The sequence below is a fragment of the Nyctereutes procyonoides genome, unplaced genomic scaffold (assembly GCF_905146905.1).
Source record: "Nyctereutes procyonoides isolate TBG_1078 unplaced genomic scaffold, NYPRO_anot_genome, whole genome shotgun sequence".
Classification (NCBI taxonomy): Eukaryota; Metazoa; Chordata; class Mammalia; order Carnivora; family Canidae; genus Nyctereutes; species Nyctereutes procyonoides.
This window is the reverse complement of record NW_026575141.1, coordinates 11,819,568-11,847,025: the sequence shown is the minus strand read 5'-3', so window position 1 is coordinate 11,847,025 and position 27,458 is coordinate 11,819,568. Positions and strand designations below refer to the sequence as shown.

General features: G+C 35.0%; 1 protein-coding gene across 10 annotated transcripts in view; it reads right to left on the bottom strand.

The window, feature by feature from the left end:
* The window catches only part of ADAM22 (ADAM metallopeptidase domain 22), a 233,088-nt gene that overhangs the window by 31,102 nt on the left and 174,528 nt on the right, over positions 1-27,458 (bottom strand). For 8 of the 10 annotated variants that reach the window (XM_055307391.1, XM_055307393.1, XM_055307392.1 and 5 more), the window contains exons 15-26: positions 26,358-26,457; positions 23,500-23,571; positions 23,178-23,270; positions 19,580-19,660; positions 16,798-16,848; positions 16,510-16,573; positions 14,922-15,027; positions 14,028-14,147; positions 10,763-10,931; positions 7,789-7,903; positions 5,097-5,187; positions 1,620-1,637 (exon numbers count right to left, since the gene is read on the bottom strand). In XM_055307391.1, the coding sequence (XP_055163366.1) occupies positions 1,620-1,637; positions 5,097-5,187; positions 7,789-7,903; positions 10,763-10,931; positions 14,028-14,147; positions 14,922-15,027; positions 16,510-16,573; positions 16,798-16,848; positions 19,580-19,660; positions 23,178-23,270; positions 23,500-23,571; positions 26,358-26,457 (1,080 nt within the window). The remainder of the gene's footprint in view (positions 1-1,619; positions 1,638-5,096; positions 5,188-7,788; positions 7,904-10,762; positions 10,932-14,027; positions 14,148-14,921; positions 15,028-16,509; positions 16,574-16,797; positions 16,849-19,579; positions 19,661-23,177; positions 23,271-23,499; positions 23,572-26,357; positions 26,458-27,458) is intronic. The other 2 variants (XM_055307396.1, XM_055307400.1) reach the window with 1 other exon arrangement.

Below are 27,458 nucleotides of genomic sequence, written 5' to 3'. Positions count from 1 at the left end.
ACTGTACCTATGCAGATATTGAGTTAAAATAAGAAGTTGGTACACAGTTTAACATATTAATAATTTTTTATAGTACTCCAGGTGAGAATGTGTCTTAGAGCACTGTTTTAGGTTTGCTTATGTTACACATGTGACATTTCACTTTCCTTTTTATATGTCAGAAATATTAAATTACCTTATAGCCTTAGTTGCTACGGCAATGGCTGAGTCGTCAATATTTGATCTTATTAGTCTAATTTTATTTTTCATTGGAGAAAGCCACCACTTAGATTTTTGATATAACCGGTCAAATTCTACCCAAGAGAAAACTTATATGATTCCAGCTCTTCTCCAGTGGTTCTAAACACAAGAGTTTTAAACACATCAAAAAGAAATCTAGTTTTTTTTAAACTTAACTAATTTTGTCTCAGATTTATTTTTTCCATTAATGACAAGTTATTTAGTTTCCCCAGAGCTAGATGAATATTTTCTAATATCTACGTTAACTGTCTAAGATTTCAGTTAGTTCCCTATGAGCACATTTAGAGAGACTGAAGACACTTATGCCTAAAGTCTTAGAGGGATTTTTTTTTTTTTTAGGGATTTTTAAATTACAAGATGGAATGAAAAAGAATAATAAAGTTCAAAATTTTAATTTGTGAAAAAATGAAAGCTGGTTGGGGCCTAAAAACTGTTATGTTTATTAAATTTTATTCTCAATCTGCCTGACATTTAACGGAACAGTGGGGAAAGTTAAGTGCGTACGAATCTGCACAGATATCTTGAGAACAAAACTAGTACTCTATGAGGTGCAAGATCTGGTCTTCCAGGATACTTTAATGTTTTGTGTCAGTAGCTAAGAGCATTAATAATTGTTTAAATGTGAAAAGTGTAGGGAATATCTCAATACAGGCATTTTTATAAATCCACATGAATGCTCTGTATATCTTTTTATGCTGTTAGTTAAACATAGATTTTAATGTTATGATGAAGAGGGTGTCTGATTTCATGGGCTTTTTATTAAAAAAAAAAAAAGTACACCAGACAACCTGAGATTCCAATAAGCAAATTATTTCCTTACCTATGAAATTACCTAATCAGTACAAAAAATTTTCTTATGCAGAGGTAATAAACAGGTCCCTTAAATACCAGGACTTCTCCTCATCCCAACACTGTGCCCATATATATTTTATCATTTATGAGTGGAAGTTATTAATATAACAGTAACAAAAAATAAATTCCTTCAGAAAGTACTAGGCAATAAGACTGCTCAAAAGATGAAGAAAAGCCAATTATATAAACATGAGTGATTCCCTAACATAGAGGAAGTTTGTTTTAGATGGGGAAAAAACTCATTTCCATTTATATTACCATAAAAGTAACACAACTTCTATTATTATGGTATTGTTGGATGAAAGAACCATTAAAATTAAATAATGATATGTCTATGTTAAAATGCTACATCCCACAGCACTGTTATTAAAATTATCCTTTCAAGGTCATGAGAAACAAGGTTGCTATATGATCACTACAGCAGAGTAACAAAGTCAGCATGATTTATAATTGCATGTATGAATTCCAAGGATGCTAGTAGGATTTAAACCTTTCAGTTATGTGTTCAGATTATTCTCATCACATACCTCTGTTCTCGATAATTTCTTTTCATGGACAAGAAGAAAAGGGAAAAAAAGAAGAATTAGTTACCTATAGAAGTATATTCAGAGAGAGCAGTAAACATGAAAGCTCTAGCATTCGCTGAAAGGTCTCCACTAGAGGATTTTGAATTGTAAAACTAAAATGTGGAATACAAACACAGTCACACACACATACACACATACACACACACACACACACAGACACACATCTCTTTCTCTCCTTCATCTTTGTAAGTGATACCAAAGGGTTAGTGACAATATTTTCAAATAACTATTTTTAATAGCATAAATAAGCTTCAGTTACTTAAGAATATCTGCTTTTGCAGTATCAATTGTACCATATTAAACCTTTAGTTAGTAAAGTTCTAAAGTCAATTCTTATTCAAGTTACTTATATAAATTAACCCCTTTCATAGAAATAAAAATCATAATTCATTCCTTCTGGAATATATACCTCAAACTAAAGCTCTTCCTAAGAATTTCAAATAGGAAGATATGATTGGACACTAAGACATCTTATTTCATCATGGATGATATAGTAGAGAATTAATTCACAACTCTTAGGGACCTTGTAAGTTATCACTACTTCCTGAAATTTTATACTGGAAATACTTTGTTCAAAGTTTAGTCTCTGTTTTCCATTTGGCCATACACCAAAACAAAATTACATGAGTTTTAAAACAAACTGCTATTAAACAAAGTGTATTCTAGAGGGTGCAGTAGTAAGGCATCAGTGACTTTTAACTTACAACTCAAAAGGCTTCATTTTTAATTTTCTATCATGACCTAGGTAAGTGCGAATATTTCGAAGACACGTTAGAAAGGTCCAGTAACTTAGTGGGCTTCCTTCCCAGATCGAGGATGTTTCCGTATCGGTATTATTTGTACTTACCCTGTAAGGATCTTGATTTAATGATGAGCTCATGAGAGTGAAAGTGCCAATTTGTAACTTAACATCTTTCATTCTTGAAACCATAAGGCGGGGGAGGGAATAAGCCTCAGAATCTTTCTATTCAGTATGTTTTACTTTTTTACTCCCTCAGTCTGATTACCCGACTGGTCCATCAGGTCCAAATAAGTATTCCTCACTCCCTATTCCTGCCATTCCCTTAGTCCAAGGCTTGGAGAAGGGGTAGAAAGCTTAAAAGGAAAGATTAATGAGGAAATGAATTCTCAGCTCCTAAATCCATTTTTGAATTTCAAATAGAACATGAAATTCATGAATTTAATTCCTGTAATAAAACTTCTACATTCTCATTCTATTCTTAAACATATTCTGAATAAGTTTAGTAGCATTAAAACTTCCATCATTTAGGTTCAAATTATTTACAAAGAGGATACTGTATGAATATGATTTTTGTCTTTTTCCTTAATGAATATGCAGAGTATATTCAGAAATGAAAAAAATAGTGAAATCTTAAAAGAATTTCATAAAAATAAGAAATAAGTACAGAAAAAAGTACTTAAATTCTACTTAAAACAAATGGACACAGGTAATATATTATTAGCAAGAGAAGTTTAGATTTCATATTTTCTGAAATGTAATTTTTTCCAAGATTACAAAAACATGAAATACCAATTTGCATCAGCAGGTGGTAGAAAATCACACAAAACAAAACTAATAATTTTGCCTTCCTTTTTTCACATGACCAATGAAACCACTGAGCTACTTCAAAAGAGCAAAGCTTGTGATGGCAATTACCACACAGATCTTAAATCAGGGAAGTCAAGGAAACAGTGTGACTCCAAGATGGGGCTAATTCACCTGAGGTATGAAGCGAGATCAAATGATAAATATTCAGAAAAGCCTTTCTTTCAGGCATGTAATTTTATAACTCCAAATGTTTTGATGAAATTGACTCATGAAAATAGAAATATACAATATAGTTAATGGCCTATACATCAAAGAGGCCCCTAGGTATTGAGCATCTATGAGCTGGTACACGACAAAGTACTCATTTAATCAAGACAAAGCTTTCCTACTGTGCTGTGCCTTCCTTTGCTGTCTGATGCTGTAGTTACTATGTTATGCTAAACTTTCCTGTCTATGCTGTATGTGTTATTTGTTAATATAGCCTTCCACAAACACCATTGGATATTTTAATGCTTTCAGCATACAAAATTTAGCTTGACAGTAAGCTAACTGCTCTCTCTTTTCTGCCAAAGAAACTCTTTCAGGGTTTTGACTTCACAACAAGCAACAGCCATATACACTTTCAAAGAAATTTCCTTCAATTGAGTTGGTTTAAGACCATGTCAGGTAATAATAATAATAATAACAACAACAACAACAACATCTTATAATTATATAGTGCCTAGTCTATAGAAAGGTGTTGGTGTAATTTGAAGCCTAAAATATTCTAATTCTCTATTCTTTCAGTGAAGTAAGTCTGACCCCTAGTGGGAGGGAGGGGAATGCTATAAAATGGGGTAATGGCCAGAATTTCTAGAAAAAATTGCAGGCCCTTCAAATGGAAAGAAACACCCAGGCCTAGGAGTACTGACACATCGTTATCAGAGATCAGCAGAACAATGATTTTAAGTTGAAATGTTAAACAGAACTTAATGTTCAACATATTTAAGTTTCAATTTATTAAACTTACATAAAATACTTGGATACTAAGGAAATTTTTTTACATTATAAGATTGAAGTACTTTAAAAGGAAACCAAACATATTAAATATATAAGTTTGGAACGTTTGAAGTCATCTACTTAGCTAAAATGTTCAAGGGGATTCAGTATTTAAATGTTACATAATTTGTAACTTTTTAAAATTCATAAATAAGAATCAAAAACTGATACACTGAATTTGAAGCTTACAAGTTACATATTAAAAGTTGTAACTTACAGCTGACTCCTAATTTGAACAAATTAAATCTATGAACAGTATTTTCTTCACACACAAACACCCAATATTTAACCAATAATAGTGCCTCCCTCATACTGAGTGTGAAGATAAAGAAGTTTTGCCTCTGGCACGATGTAGGGCCATAGTAAGTAGTCACAGATATGCCTCTGCTGTTCTTATTGATAATTGATGTTATCACTACTGTTGTTACTAAAACATTATGCTCCCTACATGACTGCCTTGCCTAGATTTCTGGGTATGGGTTTAAGTGACAAGAGCCTGTGTCACTAAAGAGCAAATCCACACAGCCTAGTGTAAGACATGATTTAGACTGATTTTACCTCACATAATGGTCTTAAAACAATATAACAGAAGGGAGTTATCTTTTAGAATTGAAGGGAATTATCTCAAAATCTAAGAAAATAAAAAATTATTATTACCTCTAATCATGCCAAGAATAATCACTGGTTGCATGCTGAACCAGACTGATTTTTACCGCAGGTATATTTATCCAATAACACAAAACTTTCCAGGTGCTTAATTCATTTAGACAAAATGTCTTAAAGTTTTAAAGTTTATTTCAATAGTAATAATATTGAGACGTTTCACTTACTTATAACCCCATGCAGTTATTCCTAATATGAGGGCCAGCACTAAAATGGTGCCAGCGATTATGCCTATTATGATATTGGTACCAGCAACACCTACAAGAAAAAGAAAAGAAAAGAAAACAATGGCGATCAGTATGTATTACTGAAATTTTGACATAAAATTCCTTTAGGAATTTTATTCTCCATATTTGTACTCCTCACACTCACAAAATTATTTGTCTTTCGAAGTGGGTATTTTTTCCCTTTAAGTCTTAATTTTAGAGAATACTTTTTTATTTAATTTTTTTTAGCTTATAACTGATATAAAGTTGTATAAGTTTCAGGTGTACAGCATAATGATTTGACATTCATACATGCTGTGAGGTATAAAAGTGGGTGTTTTCTAAAGGAACAAAAAACAACCATTACTTAGCAATCCCCATCAATTGTTTGTTTACATAAATATTTGTTTACATTCCCTTTTCATTCTTGTCCCAGTGCATGGTGCACAGTTTTATTTCCCATGTAATTTTCTGAAAAATAACATGAGGTCACTGGACTACAAGAAGGAGTAAAGATAAAAAGCAAAAAGATAAAAACACTACTATATTGCCATAGCACTCTTTGGACAGGAACCTGTAGAAACCCATGTTCCTTTTGACCCTGACCTCTTCCTTGGGAATTCCAGAAATGTGACTGACACTAACACTCCATCTTGACAACTAATGCAAGGTCCTTATCACTCTCAGTTGTATGGGTGATATTTTGTCTCTCAAATGCAGGCTCATAAAGAGGGAAAATGTGCCTCTCAATTTATACAATCAGTGCTCAGGTGATAGAGAATACAGGCACTGGGCCTCTAGCTCCCAGTCTTGGTAATGGTGGCTAGGGCATTGTAGAGAAGGGAAAACCAAAAGAAAAGACAGCATGTGGTGAGCAGGAGCTTGGGGCTGGTCAGGCCCAAGGGTGAGGCGGCAATAGGCTGGCAGAGGGCCAAGGCAAGGCTGGCACTTGGATTCAGAAATGGCAGCATGGTGTCAGTATCTGCTGTCAGAAAGGCCAAGATGCGATCTTTAGGGAGATCCTAGCAGTGTGAGCAGCCCAGGAAGTCGAAGGTTTGGTCAAAAAGCTCAAGTGAGGGCTCAAGAGCAGAAAAGGCAGATCAGAGGCCTGGCTGCTTCGCTGATAATGATTTACACCAGATGTTTAAATCACCCACATCTATTTCACTCAGAGCATCTCAGATCTTTCTTTGTCTGCTGCAATCCTGAAGCATCCTTTTGGATGCCAACAATCCGTAATCATGGGCAACTAGACAGACTGCAAATCCCCATGACAGAAGCAGCAGCCTCCCAGTCTGGGAGCCCTAAGCATGGCAGGGCACCTGAGGAAGCTGGAGGAATCCACCCTGCGCACATCCTCCATGGGATGGGTGGATGCAGATGCCAGAGGACTCAGTGGCTCATTGGGTTTTCCTACTCTAAGGCCAAACATAGCAGTCTTTTCTTCAGCAATTTTAACAGGGATGGATGCTTAGCCTGGTTATTTCTAAGTAACATTATGACTTTTGTCAAGTCACTTAAATCTAATGGACCTGAAAAGCCTCAACTCTGCGCATTAGCTACTGAAAAAAGCTTCACACTACCTTTGCTAAAACTGAAGATACCAGAATCTTCATCATTCTTTGACCTCCCCTGATAAAGTCATCTTGGCTCAGATTCTTAGCCTGTTTGGATGATTACAATGAACATACTTCTTTTTTTCTCACCCTTTGGAAGTGAATGGACTTCAGGATTTGATCATCATTTAATGCAGAATAGTCAATCATGAAAAATGATAAAACAGTTTAAAAGGGGACATCTACCTCTAAGGCATGTGTTCTTTCAACTATCTGCATTTAATTTCTACTTCTCCATTTGGGCCACTCTAGCTTTTGCATCTGCACCTGTTTATTATCCATGTCCTTAATCCCCTTCCAGGCACCTTGGTCAGGTTACTACTTCTAGAATTACCCACAGTTCAGTCTACAGAACTGGGGTTGAATAGAAATGAGATTCTATAATAAAAAATACTAAAGCCAACAAGATATTTAAAATTAATTCTTCAGGAGCACTTGGGTAGCTCAGATGGTTAAGCTTCTGCCTTCAGCTCAGATCATGATCCCAGGGTACAGGGATAGAAATCCACATCAGGCTCCCTGTTCAATGGGAAGCCTGCTTCTCCCTCTCCCTCTGACCACTGCCCCCCCCCCCACCCTGCTCATGCTCTCTCTCACATTTCTCTATCTCTTTCAAATAAATAAAATCTTTAAAAAATAAATCCGGTCAATTGTTTTTTTCTATTTATTCAATCCCCAAATAAAAAATTCTCCCCTTAAGTTCAGAGTTAAGAAATAGGACTATTTTCTTCATTTAAAAGAAATGGTTTGTTGTCACCCCGCTCCCCAAAAAATTGAAAAATCTCAGTCTGATGTAGGACAAGATAAAGCTAAATCATTAGACTAAGTTATATTTAATATTACACATGATTACAATAAAATGGAAAATATCAATTTCATACTGAGGATCCCAGTTGTAGATCATATTTGAACTATAAATATGATCAAAATAAATAGGTAAATAAATAAATAAAAATTATCTGAATGAAACAATCTAAATAGCAGTTCTCTTTCATTATGTGTAAAAACTATGTAACGGCACCAAATCAAGTACCTACCATTGCCAGAAAGAGTTATACCAGTCTTTGCATCATCATTGTGAGGGAAGTAAGTGCTACAGTCTGCACCTATCCAGTGTCTGTTACAAACACACTTCAGCTCATTACTGCAAATCTGAAATTCAAAATTAATCAAGAGTACAGGTCAACTCTTTGGTATAGAGGCATGAAAATTAAGCACTGATTTCTAACTGTTATATGGCTAGAATTTGATGGTGCTGAAAAATTATTAGTACTTTTTTCTTCATACCAATTACCTGATTTCCTACTCAAGTACCTAAAATAACATTTTCTAGAGACCAGCAGTTAGACCAGAAGGGAATAATGAATTTTAACAGGTGTAAACAATTCATAGTCTAAAAAGAAATCAATGAAATTATTGTTTTGAATTGCATTAACTTTATAGGAGAAAGAGTTTTAAAAGTAGGCAGAAATACAATCATTTGCCAATTATCCAATATAAAATTTTCTTTTCCCAAAGAAAGGGTCTTTATACCAAAATTGTATTCATCTTTCAGGAAGCAGATAAGATAAAGAGAAATCCAAGGAAGTAAAGGGAAGGTCTCTTACAGTGGTCTAAGAAGAAAGTTTCACAGAGTTATAGCCCTGGCACCTCAACCCAAGCTTTAGAGATGAGCGACCTCCACATCATGGAAACCACAAACCCCTCAAACAAAATGTAAGGAAAAAATTTCACATAAAATGGCAATTTTTTAAAATTATAAGACAATAATCTATAGTCACTTATACATCCAGGAAACAGAATCTACACCTAGATCTTATACTTCAAAACAACTTTGAATGGAATGGGAAGTAGAAAAGAATCCAATTAGGTTTAAGATCAGAAAAGTTCTTCAGGAGATAAGTTTTCACTGGATCACTTTCTGTCTTTGCTCTGATCTAGTGCACAAGAAGATAACATACAGCCACATGTAAACATAACTATAAAATATGATAAGAAACTGCAGATTTCAAATTAATTCAATTATCAAATTTCTGCAGATTGACAGATATGCAGGCAGAGAGGTTTAGATTTAAAGTCAAAAGGCCAGTGTGTGACTGCCAATTTCATCCCTATCTTATTAATGGACTTTAACCAGGTCAACTGCCTTCTCCAAATATCAGTTTCCACACCATACAACAGTGACAGAGTGACAAGAACAGACAGTGACTCCAGTGTACAGTGATCACAATACAGTCAAGCAAACATTTATTCAACATGCACTATGCCTCAGGCATTGTTTTAAATATTACATATAAGTTATAAGTATTAATTCACTCATTCTTCATAACAATCCTGTAAGGCAGGCAATATTATTATTTTCATTTTATAGGGGAATAAATTGAATAACACACAGGCTAAATAAGTTGCCAAATCTCACCCAGTTAGTAAGAAATAGAGATGGGATTCAAACTCAGACTGTCTGATCCCAAGCCCATACTCTTAACTACATAATGTAGAGTACATAGAGTATCTACTGTATCCTCATTTTAATTTTTGTTGTATGTATAGTTACTGTGAGTTAAAAATACATAGGATATAATATCTCTGTATGATGCATAATTATTGCAAATGATTTGAATAATATTTGCCTCCTGAATTACTTGTGTCTATCACTTTTATTCATTTGCTAAACAAATGGTTTATTAACAAAACTGTTTGATCTCTGTGTTATATACTCAGAATCTCTAGATGAAGAAGACATTGTTATCATTAGCATGAATGATCAAGTTTTTGTTGCATTCCCCCCAAAAGCATTACCCCTTAATATCTTCTCACTTATTCAAGAAACAGGACTTAGCAGGAGCTAAGTCCTTTACAGGAGCAGAACTACTTACCATGTGCCCTCTCTATTTTCATTGCCTTAAGAATTTGTATCCTTTGCCAAAGAGTTACTATTGATAAGACCTCCCTAGAAAATTCTTGGCATATTCCTGGAGGATCTACATGCAATGACCAGGATTAAAGGTTTACAATTTCAGAACCGGGATCCTTTACCTCAACTGGATAATATGACCAGTTCAAGCAAAGAATCTAATTAGGGTAAAAAAAATCATAGTGCATGCCAAAAGGAAAAAGAAGCAAAGATGATTTTATTAGTGTAGGAATTCCTAACTGAAAATGACCAAACTGTGATCACTATTAGAGCATGTTTAGCTAATTTATAAACTCACTTATATAGGACATTATCAGATATATCACTGAAAAGAATTGAATTTAGTCCTTTAAACAATGCCATTTTTTTCTATTCATCTGTGATCAACATTTATTTCCCCGACTTATTCAGTTTTTACCTCTAGGAGTTATCCTCAACTAATACACACTTGGTGTGGCTACAGCAGGTATTTATGATCTGTTCTAATTGCTCAGTGACTGGACCATACCAGTTGTTAAATATTGTGGTCAATGCCCCTTTTTACACTTTTTTTACACTCTTTTAAAATCCCTTTATAGGGAATCCTTGGGTGGCTCAGCGGTTAAGTGCCTGCCTTCAGCCCAGGGCATGATCCTGGGGCCCCAGGATGGAGTCCCACATCGGGCTCTCTGCATGGAGCCTGCTTCTCTCTCAGCCTGTGTCGCTGCCTCTCTCTCTCTCTCTCTCTCTGTGCATCTTTCATGAATAAATAAATAAAATCTTTTTTAAAAATCCCTTTATAGTTTATTAAAACTTCTCTCCCAGATCACTTGTAGAAAACTGGCATTATATTATATGAAATCACATTAACATAATATTATAGAAAGAAACAGAAGAATTTGGTTTGGAAGATTATACTTTTCCTTATTCCTAGGCTTGCACAGATTACACAACAGAAATATTCCAATGACTATGACCAAAAAACTGTTTACGTGCCAGCTAGCAACATGAATAAGCATATTTTCCATTTTTACAAAATAAGCAGGTTAGGGTCATATCTACTTCTGTGATATGAAAGAATAGAGGAGTTTCTCTATGGTAAGGTACTGAACACTTACTCCATTTCCTGAACAAACAGTGCCTTCTTTATTGCTTAAGCAAGTACTAAAGTTGAAGGAAGCTACCGGAAGACATCTGTGTTCTAAGCACATCATTTGGGGACCACAAGGAGTTCCATCTTCCACATAGCCAAGATCTACATCTTCTTCAAGCTTCACATGCCCACCACTAAAAACAGAGAACAAAAAGAAAAGAGGACTCAATTAATTCACATTCATTTTGAGAATCTGCTTAAAATCTAAAAAGTGGGGGTTCCTGGGTGGTTCAGTCGGTTAAGTGTCCAACTCTTGATTTCAGCTCAAGTCACGATCTCAGGGTCGTGAGATAGAGCCCTATATCTGGGCTGAGCATGGAGCCTGCTTGGGATTCTCACTCTCCCTCTGCTCCTACCCTCTGTTCAAGCATGCATGCTGTCTTTCTGTCACTAAAAGCAAAACAAAACAATACTAAAAAGTGGGCAATACTACTTTCTCTATTTTTCTATTTATTATCTAATAAAAACCAATAGCATAACCATTTTCAACCTCTAAATGGAGAAAGCAATTGAATCTTTTGATCTAATTCCTTTCAGAGACATTGACATATTTTAGTATTAAACACAATTATTATAACGAGGGCCTAAACTGAAACAGCTTTATCACTTTGCCTTGGCTCATGTACAAGTCAAGTGAGCCATTATTACTAGCATTTGATTTGAATAAGTAGGTTTCAAGATTTCACACATGTTTCAAACATGGATGGAAAGTGGTTTGGGTTTATATTTTCCAAGAAGACTGCTAATTTAAAAATTATATTTGAGAGTGGCTAAATTATTGTAACTTCACTATTCAATATAACAAGCCTACAAGTTATATAGGAATAAAAAAAAGAATAGGGTTAAAATGTAAACTCATAATTAATTTATTCATATGGTACCATGTCAATGTCAGCTCATAAATCTCCTTTTTATTTTTATCAAAATGAGACATGCATATAGTTTAAAGAGCCAAACAGACAAATTGGTTTTTAAAAATCCAATAAAGTGGTCCAGTGCCCTCTCCTCCATCATATATCCCTCCTTTGGAGGAAACCACTGTCTACATTTAATTGATTCTTTTGTTATTTGTGTACATATCTTTAAATAATGAGTCTGTGTTACTATTTTTTATTTTTCCATCTCAGATACTATCAACTGACTTCCCTCAATGGAATCTGACAATTTATATCTTTCTCCTATCCTCCCACCATAAATTTTGTTTAATTAATAGTCAAATCAATAAAAATGCACATTTTTAGGACTATGTTAATGTTATTCAGTTGAGTGATACAGTATGCCATAATTAAATCTTTTCCTGTACTTTTCATTTCCCCTTAGATTAGCAAGTCTCTTATTTGTTTGTTGTCTTTTTACCTAATTTTTCTAAGAATTTGTCATTAATGCAAAACTAATCAAACTGCTGGCCCCAAAATCCTCAAGATATGTCTGAGCATCAATTCATCTTCCTGTAGAAATCTCTCCTGGAGTTATTAACTGGAGTGTGCCCTGCTCCTGTCTGATCTGGCTGCCCATGGTACCTTGTGCAGAACTGTAATGTCTAGGATTTCCCCTCACCAATCACTGCAGGATTGGCCTGACTCTTCATGGTGTGCATCTTGTTTCCTATATGCCCAACCTTTCCCTTTCTTAGTTTAGTCTTTCATTTTAGTGCAGCACAATTTCTAATACCTTCCTGAGAAAGGGTATCAGGGAGTACATTTATGGGGAAAACTGTATATCTAAAAGTTGTGTATATTTTCTACCTTCATACTTGATTGTTATTTTGCCTGGGTACAGAATTTAGTTCAGAAATCATGTTCCCAATTGTCTTCTGGCCCTCAGGGCTCCTTGAAAGATCTTAAGCCTGATCCTTTTTTTATTCCTCCCTGAAAACATTTAGGATTCTTTTCTTTGTCCTAAGATTCTGAAGTTGCATAATGATAGGGTTAGACGTACCTCTAATTTCATTCATTGTACCTGTACTTAGCCTCTCAATGTAGGAACTCAAGTCCATTCTTGGTAGACAATCTAAGTCACTCACGATTTCTGCTATTTTCCCTGTTCATCATTTCTCTTCCAACTTGGTGAGATTTTCTCTATGTCTCACTCCTTTTGCTGCTTTTGCTCTACTTTCTGGGAGATCATTTCAACTACTGAGTTTAATTTCTACCTCTATATTTTTAATTTCCAACAGCATTTGTTTCTATGAATGTTCTTCATTTAAAAAAAATAGCACTGCATTCTTACTTCATGATAGATATTTCTCATAAATATCGATAGGTACCCTTTTTTCTGGTTGTTTTTATCTTTTTTTGTGTGTGTGTACGCATGTATGTGTATCAGTGTCTTCCTTCACATGTCTGATAACAGCTCATTTTGGGTTGAGAAATCAGATAAATGATAGGAAATTTTAGGGCTTTCTGGCTGAACATGGATGAGGCTAGACCACTTACATACATTCTGATATCAATATTGCCAGTTGTCCTTCAGTATGGAAATCTGTTTTATTATGTGCAGAATGTAAAGCTCAAATCTTCCATGGGAGGGTGAACAATCTCAGTTTAGGTGAGTCAGGAAGTAATCTGTTAGCAGACTTTCAACTATCTTCTTTATTTTAACCCTTCCCTGTCCCTGAAACCTTTACTCTGTCTCTCAGAAGTAGATCACGCTGCCAATTTTTGAGCCTTTGGGGAAGTGATTTGATGTACTATGTAGCTCTCCATTTTCTCCATTACTGACTCAGGTATTCAGGTTTCTTAGTTTTGACAATCATTTGCCACACATCCATTTGGCTCTCCACACTCAAAAATTTTGTAATTGTTGTCTCTGCTCCCTTTTTTTTTTTACCTCCCTGTAGATACACATGAATTCTAAAAAAAAAAAAAAAAAAAAAAAAAACCTCACTTAGTGTCATTTTAGTGGGATTTCAGAAGGGAGTAAAGGAAGACGCATATATTTAATCTGCTGATTTTACCCAGGCGCTCTTAGTCATTTTCACTGACAGGAATTAAATACAAACTAAGTCCTGTAAGATTTTCTTAACCCATTAAATATAACTCCAACAAGCACAGTCAACTAATTCTTACCTTCTTTTCAACCTTTTTGTATCAGGATTTACTTGGTCACCCCTATGGGCTAGATTCTGTTTCACCTTGCTAACACTCATGGGAACAGAAAACCAAAGTAACCCTACGTGGCATTCCTTTGAGGTAAGATGATCAATGTTCTCACAGAATGGAGATAATTACCTGCAGTTTAATGTCCTTCCCTGCTGCACAACTAAAGTAGATGTGATTTCACCATCAAGTTCTCCAAGTCTGGGTATATTACCAATATTGGTGCACAAAAGGTAACCACAAAGCACATCCCTGTGTTAAAAGACACCAATTATTTACTTCTTTCCCCAAAGAGAGAACAAACCATGTATAGTTAGAATAACCTTAGCTTATTTTAGGATTTTTTCAATCAACCATATTTTATTTGCTCAAATTATAAGTTAAATAAGCCCAAAACAGTCTAACTCTTCCTTTAAAAAGTGTATTCTCTGAACATGTTATCCATATACCAAAATCCCAATTGTTTTCTAGCTTTTCCTTTACTGTCCGTTAGTTCAAGCATTTCTTTAAAGGAAATTATTCACCAAAAATACTTCTTTTAGATCAGAATCTCTTTCCCTAGAACACATTACTGGATATGCTAAAACATTTTTAAAAATATTTGACAAGTGAATAAATGACTGTTGGATGAGTACTGGAATACAGCTCTATCTTCAAACTGTTTCGCCAGAATTAAAAATTTACACATATATATATAATATATATAAAATATATATATACTAGATTCTATATATTAGATTTTCAGCCACATAGACTCATGATCCCTTTTTCAATATAATCCACTATTTCCTCAACTATCACATATAATTCTAATTTAACTTACGAAATATTTCCAGTGGTATTAAATATTGACATATTTTCTATATCTAGCATATTTTAATTACTAAAATACATAATAAAAAACACATATACTAATAAATATTTTGTCAAGAATGATTAGCAGACTATCAAGATAATATATGGAAATATCAAACTTCATCAGCTAGAGAAAAAATAAAAATTACTGGGCAAACTTCTCCATCTCACCGTTTGTTGCACTGTATCCACGTGTCTTTGTCTTTCCCACAGTTACCCTTCTCGGTCCCTTCAATATTGAGTTTCTCATAGCAGTATTTATCTGATGCCATTACCTCTGGAGCAGAACAGAGTTTTCCATCAGTGAGGGATACAACAGAGGAGCAGCTCAAAATGTTTGTAATAAGGGAAAATAGCCATTTAAGGGCTCTTCTTTGAGACAATGTGGCCAAGTCCAAAAACTGTGTCCATGGTTCTCAAGAGTTGTCCTTTATATCCATAACTCAGTTACATTCTTCATTGGAAATTTGGAAAACAAATCTATGTAGATCTTTGATGAGACTGAGGCTATAGGTTCCAAGAACAACACCCTCAGAATTTGGCCACTAATTAGGTGAAGATGTTACCAAATTGTTCCTGGAATAAGTACTCCACATTTTTATCTCAGTGCAAATGTAAAACACAAATTTCTCACTTGGCAACTTTTATTAATTATAATGACAAGTTTATTAAAATAATGAGGCACTGTAACTAAAGATTCAAAAAAAAGTAGTATAACTTCCACCTTGTTTACTAATTCTTAACAACTATCAAAAAAACAATTTAATTTCATTCTGGCTTTAGACAAGCTTGAATTCACACTAAATCTAGGACAGTCAAATAACATTTTAAGCTATGTCAGGTTCTTTATCAGGACTTTATCTTGGCTAAAGCCAGGGCTGGTTGATGGAACTGTCCCTAGAGTGAGAACAAAATGACTTTTGCAAACTAATCAAAGATAACTGTGTCTATTTAAAAAAAAAATCACATTGTTATTTTTTTTTCTGTATTTGTGTATTTTCTCCCATTCCCCAATTATTCACAAGAGGGCATATACTTGCCCTCTCAGAAAGAATATAGCCACTATTTGTGACAATTAAAGATTTTCTTCATAGCTTACTTCTTACTACAAATTGTTTACTGAAAGAGTTCAAAGCAAAAATTGCCTTCAAAGAAATATATGGAAGAGTATTTAAATACACATTTACACAGAGATACAATTTAAATAATATGTTTGATACAAATATTAGATATTTCCCTCTGAAAATCTGACAAACTTTGAAAGCAATAAAGCTATATTTTTTTCTGACATGGCACAGCTACCTCAGCAGAAGGTGACTTGTAATTAGGAAAGCCAACTAGACTTTAAGAGAGATAGTTTAAGAAGAAAAAGTAACTCTAGCCAAGCCAGGGTGCCCTATCCAGGGTCCATGCCCATCACATATGGTTGTACATGTTTCGCTTAAGGACCTCAGCTGAGGAAACTGTGAATGGAACTGAAATCGAGGCTTGCTCTATTCCCCAGGCTGCACACCCTGGAGTGGACTTTATCTGCCCAGCAGCAAGGCACCTTCATTCTTGTCCAAAGGCACAACCAACTAGCCAACTGTCTTCTCAAAGGAGATACTTTTCCCTAATTGCCATAACAGTGCCCCTAGTAAGACCTTAAGTGTCTTTGAGAATCCTCTGGTCATAAAGTGGTTGAAAATTTACTTCCAGCTCACATGTCCTTTGACCGATATTAAACTTTGAAAAGGATCCAGGCACACTCTTTACTTACTTTGCCCCCAGATGTATTTGCATTGCCTATCCCTGGTTTTACATCTTCCTCCAAAGCAAATCCCCTAAAACGGAAAAGCATACCAATTAAAAATGCAATGTCTGCTTATGCTGGACCACTGAAAAAAGAAAATACGACTGGGAAAACTAGTAGGTGAGTATTATAAAACCTTTTGTCTTCAGAATTGATCACAAAACATTTAAATTGATTTTCCTATTTTGATAAGATTTAAGTATTTCTTTCATGCTGGTACACATGAAAGATTTAGGTAAAGATGAAGTAACCTACCTGAATACCATCACATGAATATCCATCCATTTTATGAATATTGGGGGCACACTAGGAAATGAAAACAGAACTATGAACCAAGTGCACAGCAAAATATCTGGCTGAACTAATCCCTGTAATGTTTTCATTTTTTTTTTTGAAAATAAAAGTCTGATAATATGGCTAAGTCCCTTAAAACATCTGAAAATAAAAACAAAAAAGATCAAGAGGAAGCAAAAGAAAATACAACAATTGGTGCACTTTCCCCTAAAAGTATGGATCTACCAGTTGATTACACAGTAGCAAATAAAAAGAACTGATGCTATGCCTCAGCCAACCCTAACATTTCAGAGCATCTTGCTTTATACAATATTCCTCAGAGCAAGAAAAACAAGAGCACAAAACAGAAGCAAGGAGGATGCCAACATAAATGGAGCAATAACTAGTTTCCTCCTTTTTTTTTTTTTTTTTTTTTTTTACCATGGGAAGTACACAGCCCTTACTCCTAAAATGCCTCTTGAGCAGAAGTCCAACTTAGGCACAGTAGAAAGAACCATATTTATAGCCCCATTTTTCCCTTGTAGCAATTGCAGAAAACTGCAAAACATTCTTAATAAACAGTATTTAAGATTTTATTATACATTTTTTCTATCTTTATAATTATATACTCCCTTGAGAAAATGCAGGAAATGTAAAAAAAAGAAAGAGCCTCTCAAGAGAGAGCCACCACTCAAAGACAACATCTTTTTATATTTTGGTATATTTTTTCTCTACCTTTTTCTATGAAATTTGATTTTTTTAAATACTAGTACATCATCAAGTTACAGATAATATTTGATGTCCTGCTTCTTCCCCTTATACTTTCATCACATGAATTTCCTCAGGTCATAATAAGCTTCATTGTAGGTATCATCCTTGGTGGGTATAATACACTGCATTGAGCTAACAAACCATATAACCAATATACTACAATATTCACTTATAACTGCCTCCAGGTTGTTGTTACAACTAATTCAACAAGAGCATCTTTATACATCATCTTTGGATTTTAGATTCTTTTTTTAAAGCTCCAACTTATTGTATAATCACAGTCCAAAGAAGTGGCTCTAATATACTTTCCTTCCGGGAACATATGAAGCAATCATTCATCATACCCTTTTCATCACTAAGTATTAGCTTATAAAAACAATGCCAATTAGATAGTAAGAAAATAAAATACTTCTACAAAAAAAATCTTTAGTCTCTTAGGCTGACTACCTTTAAAATAAAGCATTTTAATGATTAATGCAGATATACTATTACTGAATCCCTCTTCTCTAGAGGAAAAATATGTAGGCTGTCCTTGCTTTTCATATTTCAGATATCATGGTTTTGTGAAATGACATCGGTACCCCAATAACACAGTTCCAATTTCAGTTACCAGAGCATAATAACTGTAACTGCCTAAAGCACAAACTCTGCTACTAGCCTTTCATTCCATGCTCACTAGGTATATAACAGTTGCCCATCATGGTCAATGATGGCATGTCACTTTTTGCAAAGTCTGTCAGTGACTGGTCACTGCCTGTGTTCATTTAGTTTGTGCACAGACAACAAAGGCTGTAGGTGTGGTGTTGCCTTTCTGTCTCTGGGTAATAGCAGGTGAGTGACGTTTTATAAAACTAGATAATCCTAAGAGGGAATTGGGCAGCAAAGATGAAAATGCAGAAAAGAAATGAAAAATGATGACACTAGAATTGAAATTCAAATCAATTGTAAATTGAGTCACAGCAAAAAAAAAAAAAAATCACTGACTGGGCACATTGATACTGCTATTTGGCAAAAACAAACAAAGAAACAAACAAACAAACAAATAAAAAAACCCCTCACATTGACACTTTGACATCTCTTGGAGGTATTTCATGAAATTGAAAGTGCAAAGGATAAAATGTCAAAAGCTGATCCAAACTTAGAAGGGAGTCTGACAATTCAACAAGCTATAGTAAAGATGCTGATGATCGATCTTAAGGCTTATGGCCAGAAGGTATGCACAGCCCAAACTTCTCCTGATACGGATTTTACAAAGAAATAAAATTTGTAATTCTCAATGTTTCTGTTTTATGTTAGTGGGCTGAATAAATATCAGTTTATTTTTTCATTTCCCTATTAACTTAAAACAAAGAGTAAGAAAGGTTTTAGTAGGCTGACATTTTTTTTAAAGATGTTTTGCACTGATTATTAAGATGACTTTACATGATTTCAGCTTGATGGCCGTTGTTATCACCCTACACTACCACACAAACTGAGGACTGTCTGGATATATAATCACCATGTGAAATCTGTGAACCCTCACCAAAGTTTATCAGCTTCTCCATCTTCTCCACTTAAAACTACATGATTATTAATGGGTGAGGTGGTGCATATGATCTCAGATAAAGAAGAGTCAAGACAGAAGAACAGATCCCTCCTCAGAACTAGCGCTCTGTGGGTCTCTCTGTGTTGGCTGGCTCCTGTTTCAACCAGCTGGAGAGAAAATTAGACAAAAAGCAAATGCCTTTTACTCTTTATTTAAAAACAGAAATGAAATAGTTAAGGCACTCTTGCAGTCTGAGGTTAGTTCAGCACTGAGATAAAATGATGCTACACATCAGCTCAGGGTCTGATTACTGAAACTGAAATTCCTGAGAAGTAAATAATGGGAGAGTAAGAAGTGATGTGAAAAAGACATGATATCCTGTTCCATTACATTTTGCCTGGGGGCCAGTGCACTATAGCTACCCCTGCTCTTTCCCATTGAGTTTAGAACAATGATTCTGTAAATTACCTGGCTTGAATTTCCCGAGCATGTTTCACGAATATCGCAATCGTTTACCGCTTCTCGGCACACGGTCCCCATAGGCTGAAACTAAAATGAACAAAAATCAATGTGCAAAACTGTTGAAAAAAAAAAATCTCACACAGTACCATCTCAAAAGAAAAGCAAAATGAGTCTTCTTGGATAGGAATATCTCAAGCAATTTTAAGATGGTAATCTATGAAAACCACATTACTGAATGAACTGTTCATTTAATAGCTTTCAGGAAAAGCTTCTGGTTTATGAAATAATCTACACAGTCATCACATGTAAGTCTTACAAATCTACTAAAATAGGATGGTTCTTGATGAGCCATCTCCCCAGAAGGACAAGCCAGTCCAATTTCTACTAATTCTTCCTCTCAAAAAAGGCTTTGGATTTGCACTTTACTCTTCATTCTTACTGGCACCTTCATCATTTTACTTTTTTTTTTTTTTGCCTTATCTGCCAAGATTCTGAACATTACATTCTAGGCTGAATTGCAAAAGTTAGATTTTCTGGTAAAGTGATTTCTTCCCATACTATTCTTTGTCTCATGTCTCATTTTTATATAGATCTATGCTGTGATCTTTTATTCTTGTCTAATGTTTCTATTGTTGGTACCTGTGTATGAGAAGGGTTTTTCTCTTTTCTTTTTTTTCCTGCCTATTTGCAATCACCTGAAATATTTCTTGTAGGTGTAGGAGTTACAAATAAAATTTTAAATTCACTGAATTTATAAATTGTGAGAGTACTCATTATAAAAAAACAAATAGAGATACACAAAGTCATCATCCTTCCCCTCTCTTCAATCTCATTCTCTTTTCCTATCCAAAATGCTAATACTGGGGACTAGATCCTCCTGTGTTTTTATGTCTGCTCATACAAACATACACATTACTCAGACCCTCTCCCCCCCACCAGCTTTCATCTTCTCTCCCTTGCTCATAACCCTCCAAGCACTTAGTTTCCTATTGTCCATAGACTATGAATAGTATACTGCCAACTCTAATCGGGATTTCAACAGATATTTTTTAGAAGATCTGAACAAAATTTGTGTGCATTCATCAAGTATTTCTTAGGCACTTAAAATGTGCCAGGCAGTTTCTTGCACTGGGGACTCAGTGGAGAACAAAATACAAGAATCCTGTTTGCAAGGAATTCACATTTTAGTGGGGTAAATAGGCCATGAAAATAAAGAAATAAGCAAGACAATTTAAATTCATATACTCTGGTTCTCTTCCTTCCAACTTCTTGGGATTGCGGTAAGCCACAATTTTAGAGTCTGAGGTGGAAATACGAGCTTATTTAAGATGGAGTTTATATGAGAGTGTGAATCCTCAAGAACTACCAAGACACTTTTAAAAGAAAGCATAGTGAAGGACAATGTGCTCTCAGGGCTGGGATACAGCAGTAGATAAACTGACCCAAATCCCTGCCTTCTTGGAACTTACATACTAATGAGTGAACAAAAAAAATAAACAAGTCAATTAGCAATGTTTCACAGTAGTGGTTAGCAAATTATGGCTTGAGGGCAAAAAGTGGCTGGTCATACGTTTTTATAAAGTTTTATTGGAACACATTTGTTTCTATATTTTTGATGACTGTTTTCAAAGGCAGAACTCAGTAACTGAGACAGAGACCTTATGGCCTACAAAGCCTAAACAACCTACTACCTGACCCTTTCCCCAAAATGTTTGCCAACTCTGACTTAGATATACTTTAGCATATATACATATAGAATAAATAGAGATACACAGGATTTCTCAGCCTGTTTTTCTATTCCCCCTTCTCCATTCATTATTCTGCCTCTGGCTCCTTGATGAGTTTAGGATGGGGAAAGAGTTGGGAGTGCAAGATAGAGAAATTGGCAAAAAGCTCTTACTTGACTGCTATAGCTGCAGCTTACTTTGTGAGGTAGTTAATCACGACATTTTATTGTATATATTGTAATTCTATTATTTTGTATTTGTTACTTGAAATGTTCATATCACAAAAAGTCTAAATCAATACATCAAAATAAAAATGATATCTTACAAATGGGCAGACTAAAAACGTTGAGGATTAAAATAAAGGATTGGGACCCTTTTTATGGCAGTTGGGGAAGATGACAGACTAAACAGATGACACAATCTAAATCTTAAAATGTCTGTTTCATATTTGATTTAATCTTCCTTTTTTAGAGTACTTTCAGAGATCTCTGCCAGTGGCTTGTCTTAAAAAGCTGCCAGAGACATAGTGGTAAAGTAGAAACAACAAAAATTGCTGCCAGCAGATCTGTGATGTAACTTCACATCTATTTCTTAATAGCTGAATGAGCATATGCAGGTCATATCACTTCCCTGACACCAGGAATGCTCAACTGGAAAAATATGGATAATAATGCCTATCCCAAAAGTGTGGTTATGAGCATTATCTACAACAGTCGTCTCAACCAGCAGTGATTTTGCCCCCAAGGGGACATTTGGCAATGTTTGGAAATATTTCTGGTTGTCATGACTGGGAGGGGTGGTGCTTCTATCTAAGTGGGTAGAAGTCAGCGATGTTGCTAAATAACTTACAATACACAAGACACACCCTCAAAACAAAACAATTATCCAGCCAAAAATGTTGACAGTGCCAGGACTGAGAAACCCAGATACATGATGATATAAATTGAAAGTGTTTAACACAATCTCTGGCACACAGTAGATACTTAATATGATAGGTTCATATCCCACTCTCCCTCATTAGATGAAAGTTAGTCAATCAGCAAATAGTCAATAAGAGAGTGCTGTGCATATTTATTTATTCATTCAACAAATATTTACTAAGGAACCTGTACCAATTACTGGTTAAGTCCCAGGCAGTGCCTCCACAAAACATACATACTGAAATGGACACTAAACCTCAGAGCTAATACAGAATATTATACAATATTTTATATAAGAAGAGAAAAAAGAAATAGATTTCCTTGAAAAAAGGTAAGGATCAAATATCTTCTGTTTATGATGTTAAGCCTTAAATATTTGGGGACAGGTGTAGGATGCTATCGGGATGATGAAAACAATGTGCATAAAGATGAATTCTAAACTCTCTTGCATGGTGCATGGTAATACACATAAGATGTTATCATGTCTAAAAGTATAGCTTCTGCTCCTTCAATAGCTAATGCAAGAAATAAACCAAGCACAGCAGCAGAAAAGAAGAATCTATTGAAATATCAACTTGGCTTTACAAAGAAAAGAAAAACATTTGAAGGTTAAGAACATCTGACTTTGGTTAATGGGCATGCTCCCCAGGCAGGCAGTAATGAGAAGAAAAACCAGGAAGTAAACAAGTTCCAGGACCCAGCTGTCTGACTTAACTTGGTACAAGACCCTGGGCAACTATTTAACCAGTACATGCCTTGGTGTTCTCAGCCGTTAAGTAGGAATAAAAATAGTAATGAGACTTCAAAAGATTCTGTGAGGATCCTGTAAAGCAGGTAGCACTTAGTCATTTAATACATGTTAGACAGTATTATTATTATTATATTTGCCTAGCCTTGATGGTTTAATCAAATACATCCTCTTTTCTGTCAATTAGTCATTGCTTAATGTTTATTTACCTTGCACTTTTTACAACAAAGACCATCACTGCATTGAGACTCTTGAGTCAAGGTGCATTTCTTACAACATTCTGCTCCTTCAAGGACACACTCCTAAGGAATATAAGCATTTGCAAAACATCATAAAATGGCATCATTTTCTGAAAGTACCAGGATAATTTTTAAATAAATGTATAACCCTCCAAAAAAAAATCTTTCTTCCATATAGCCTATGAAATTTCCAGACATAACACCAGCTCTGTATGTCTCAGTGTGTGGACTTGAAATGACCCTGAATAACCTAAAAAAAAAAAAAAAATCATCAAAACACCCAGAGACTTACTGCCGGGGTCCCACAATCACACTCTTCTCCAGTTTCAATGAAGCCATTGCCACACTCAGGAGGATCGAGAAGCTGCGGGATGAAATCAGACAGAGAACTAAAATATGGATAAATCAGGATCAAAGACCTTATAAGAGACCATAAGTGCCACAATTATACATCCGGTATACCTGTCAGTCATTTCCAAGTATATTTTTATTTTCCCAAACTTGAAAGCTAACTCTAGAACTTTAGAACAAAAGTGTCTACTTCTGTTTCTATTTCAGATTTAATTATATTTACATATATAATATACATATGGAGCCTGGTAAATGCCACCAAAATAAAAGATGATCTAGCAAGGAGTGAAGCCAAGCCAGACTGACTCCTGAAAATTCATTTCAAACAGGAAGCAAGAGATTTGGAGACAGAAAGTGTGGGTTCAAATCTTGAATCAGCTACCTATCTTGGACAAATGACTTGTCATCTCAGAGCACAAGTGCTTTAATATTTAAAGCAAGAATAATAATAATATTAGCTGCCCATTTACATCACAAATTGTGAGGATCAAGTTCAATCATCTGTGAAAGCCCTTCACAAACTATATATCTTTGTGAAATAAAGTTATTTAATAGTTATGAAAACATCATACAAATTAATAAATCCACTTATTTAATATAAAATATAGTTTCCCCTATTAGCATAGCTTCGCAGAGCACAGTAATAATAATTTGCCCCAGAGATGAAAGCAACTTTTGGCCTATACAAGAGTACATTTTAAGATTATTTTATTTTTAAACTCTCCATTAATTTCATTATTTTTTGAGCATAACTTATCTTATGATAAGTGATAGGTAAAATTAATAAGTAGCTGCTATATCCCAGTTATATAATATTCATTCAGAAGTTCATCAAAGTTTACATATTATAGAATGGAATGGAACACATACCTATCAACAGACAGATACCCACACCCACACTTTCTTAAATAACTAGAGGGAAAAAAAAACAATAAAAGGAAAAAAAACAATAAAAAAAGCAGCAATGACAACAAAATCCCCTCCTGATTTCAAATATTCTCTCCTCTCCTACAAATAGTCAATATATCTCTAGATTCTATTTTCAGTTGAAAGGGATCATAATAAATGAAACAGCTTTGAAAGCCAAAACTAAAACTTATCCAGATGAAAAATACACTTATTCTTCTACTCCGAACTCAAAATAATCAGTCATTTTGGTAAAGAGACTTGAATTGTTTTCCATTCATAGCAGCAGGATTGAGTTCAAATATCCCTTCTGAAGCTTTTGCAAAGAGTCTTTAAAATTGTCACTTTTATTTAAGATTTTACCCATTTATTCATGAGACACACACACACAGGGGGGCAGAGAGAGAGAGAGAGAGAGAGAGAGAGAGAGAGAGAGGCAGAGACACAGGCAGAGGGAGAAACAGGCTCCATGCAGGGAGCCGGACTTGGGACTTGATCCCAGGTCTCCAGGATCATGCCCTGGCCTGAAGGCAGCGCTAAACCACTGAGCCACCCAGGCTGCCTGTCACTGCTTTTCAAAGCAATATGATACACTTCCTACATTTCACTGGAATAGACAGAGAATGAAACCTGGTAAATGATTATAAAGGCAATGCCACATATTGCTGTAGTACACACACAGAAACACGTAATATTTCACATAATTAACAAGGACAAAGCATTCTGCTTTAACCTGCAATTTTCCAAATACATGAGGAAGATCTGCTTTCAAGTCAGTAACCAGAGACTGTTCTGCAAGTTGGAAATGCCTCTGACAAGGTCTAAGTACACAAAGACTTTCTCCTTTTTTTGCTTTAAGCAGCCTTGGTTTTCATACTGAGAAGTAAAAGTAATTTTAATCATGCTGCTCATTCTGAAAGGCAGTGGGTAGAGAGTAATGAAGAAAGAAATTCCCCTCTTTCCATCAGTTTGAGTTGTGATTACATATACAAAGAACCAAGAAAATGAAAAAGGAAAATAAAACCATCTTTGCAAGCTAATCATTTTTTTTAGAAAACGCACTGTCTCATTTACACCTGTTTTCTATTCCCCTCAGAATAGCCTCAAATGCCAGGTGCCTGGGTGGCTCAGTTGGTTGAGCAACTGACTCTTGATTTTGGCTCAGGTCATGATCTCAGGGTCCTGGGATCTAGCCCTGCATGGGCCCTGCATCAGGCTCTATACTCAGAATGGAGTCTGCTTGAGATTCTCTTTCCCTCTCCCCCTGCCCCTCACCCAGCTCACTGCATGTACATATATGCATTCTCTCTCTCTCTCAAATAAATAAATTAGAAAAAATAATAACCCAAAATGTCTAAGATTAAAGTTGACTTTAAAATACGGTTATTGGGCAGCCCCGGTGGCTTCGTGGTTTAGCCCAGGGCATGATCCTGGAGACCCGGGATCGAGTCCCACGTTGGGCTCCCAGCATGGAGCCTGCTTCTCCCTCTGCCCTTCTCTCTCTCTCTCTCTCTCTCTAATAAATAAATTTTTAAAAAATCTAAAAAAATTAAAAATAAATAAATAAAATGCAGATATTTCAGGGATGCCTTGGTGGCTTGAGGTTGAACATCTGCCTTTGTTTCAGGGCATGATCCCAGCATCCTGGAATCAAATCCCACATCGGGCTCCCTGCAGGGAGCCTGCTTCTCCTTCTACCTATGTCTCTCTTTCTCTCTCTCTGCCTCTCATTAATAAATAAAATCTTAAAAAAATAAAATAAAAATGCAGATATTTCAAGTATCTAATATAGGGACATAGAAGCCAAGTTGGAAAGTTTTCTTTTGTAAGAGCCAATGACTAAGTAATACCTTAGAAAGATTAATTACTAATAATTCTGATCACACTTAGTACCTTAGAAGGTTTGTTGAAAAGGCAGGCACCACCTCCACTATTCAGAAAGTCATGATACTCTTCAATATTACACTGGGTGAACTTTTTAGGAAGATAATACCTGTAAGACAGAAAAAAAGCAATAACTAGGTACAATTTTAGTCTCCCTCATCTATATGCTAGTCTTAAACCTGAACATTGTTAAAATTGTAACATCATCCTTACAAATGAAAAATAAATTTCACATATGTACATTTGTGTTAAATCCATAAAACTTTCATTCTACCAGTATATTTCTAAATTCTTCATTTAGTGATTGATAGTGACTATGCACTGTTAATTATTAGGATATACATTCAAAAGAAACACACGCATACCTCTATTTTCAATCAACATTTGGAACAATTTATTTCATAATGAGTCTTTCTTAAATATAAAAACTGGGCTGGATCCCAAATTGCAGAACATTTTACAAAATAAATGATTTTATAATCTATGAATGTGTCAGTCATGAAAGTCAAAGAAAAACTAAGGAACTGTTTCAGACTAAAGTAAGATAAGAGGCATAAAGACTAAATGCGACACTTGATACACTTGATTCTGAACCATCTTGTTAAGGAGGCATTTCTGGAATACAAGGCTATCTTAAATGAGGGCTAAGAATTAGATGATTTTATTGGTTGCACTTTGGTTCTGTAGGAGGATGGACTTGTTTGTATGCAATGCACACTGAGGTATTTGGGGGTGATGGGGTATCACATTAGCAAATTAGGATTCAGAGGACAAAAAGATGCTTTGTTACTATTCTTGCAACTTTTCTTAAGATTACGTCAAAATCCAAAAACGGGTAATAAGGGATCAGAAGAAAAAGAAATGTAGCTAGAGAACAATTTGGCAATATGTATTAAGAATCTTCAAACAGAAATATTCTTAAATCTAGTAATTCTACTTTAAGAAATTTTTCTAGAGGAAATAACTAGCTATGGGTACAAAGACATAAGAAGAAAGAAACTTTTGGTAGCATGATTTGTAATAGCAAATGCCATAAAAATCACATGAATGTTTAGAAGAAAACTGTTAACTAAACTGTGATATGTTAATAAAACAGAATACCATGGAATT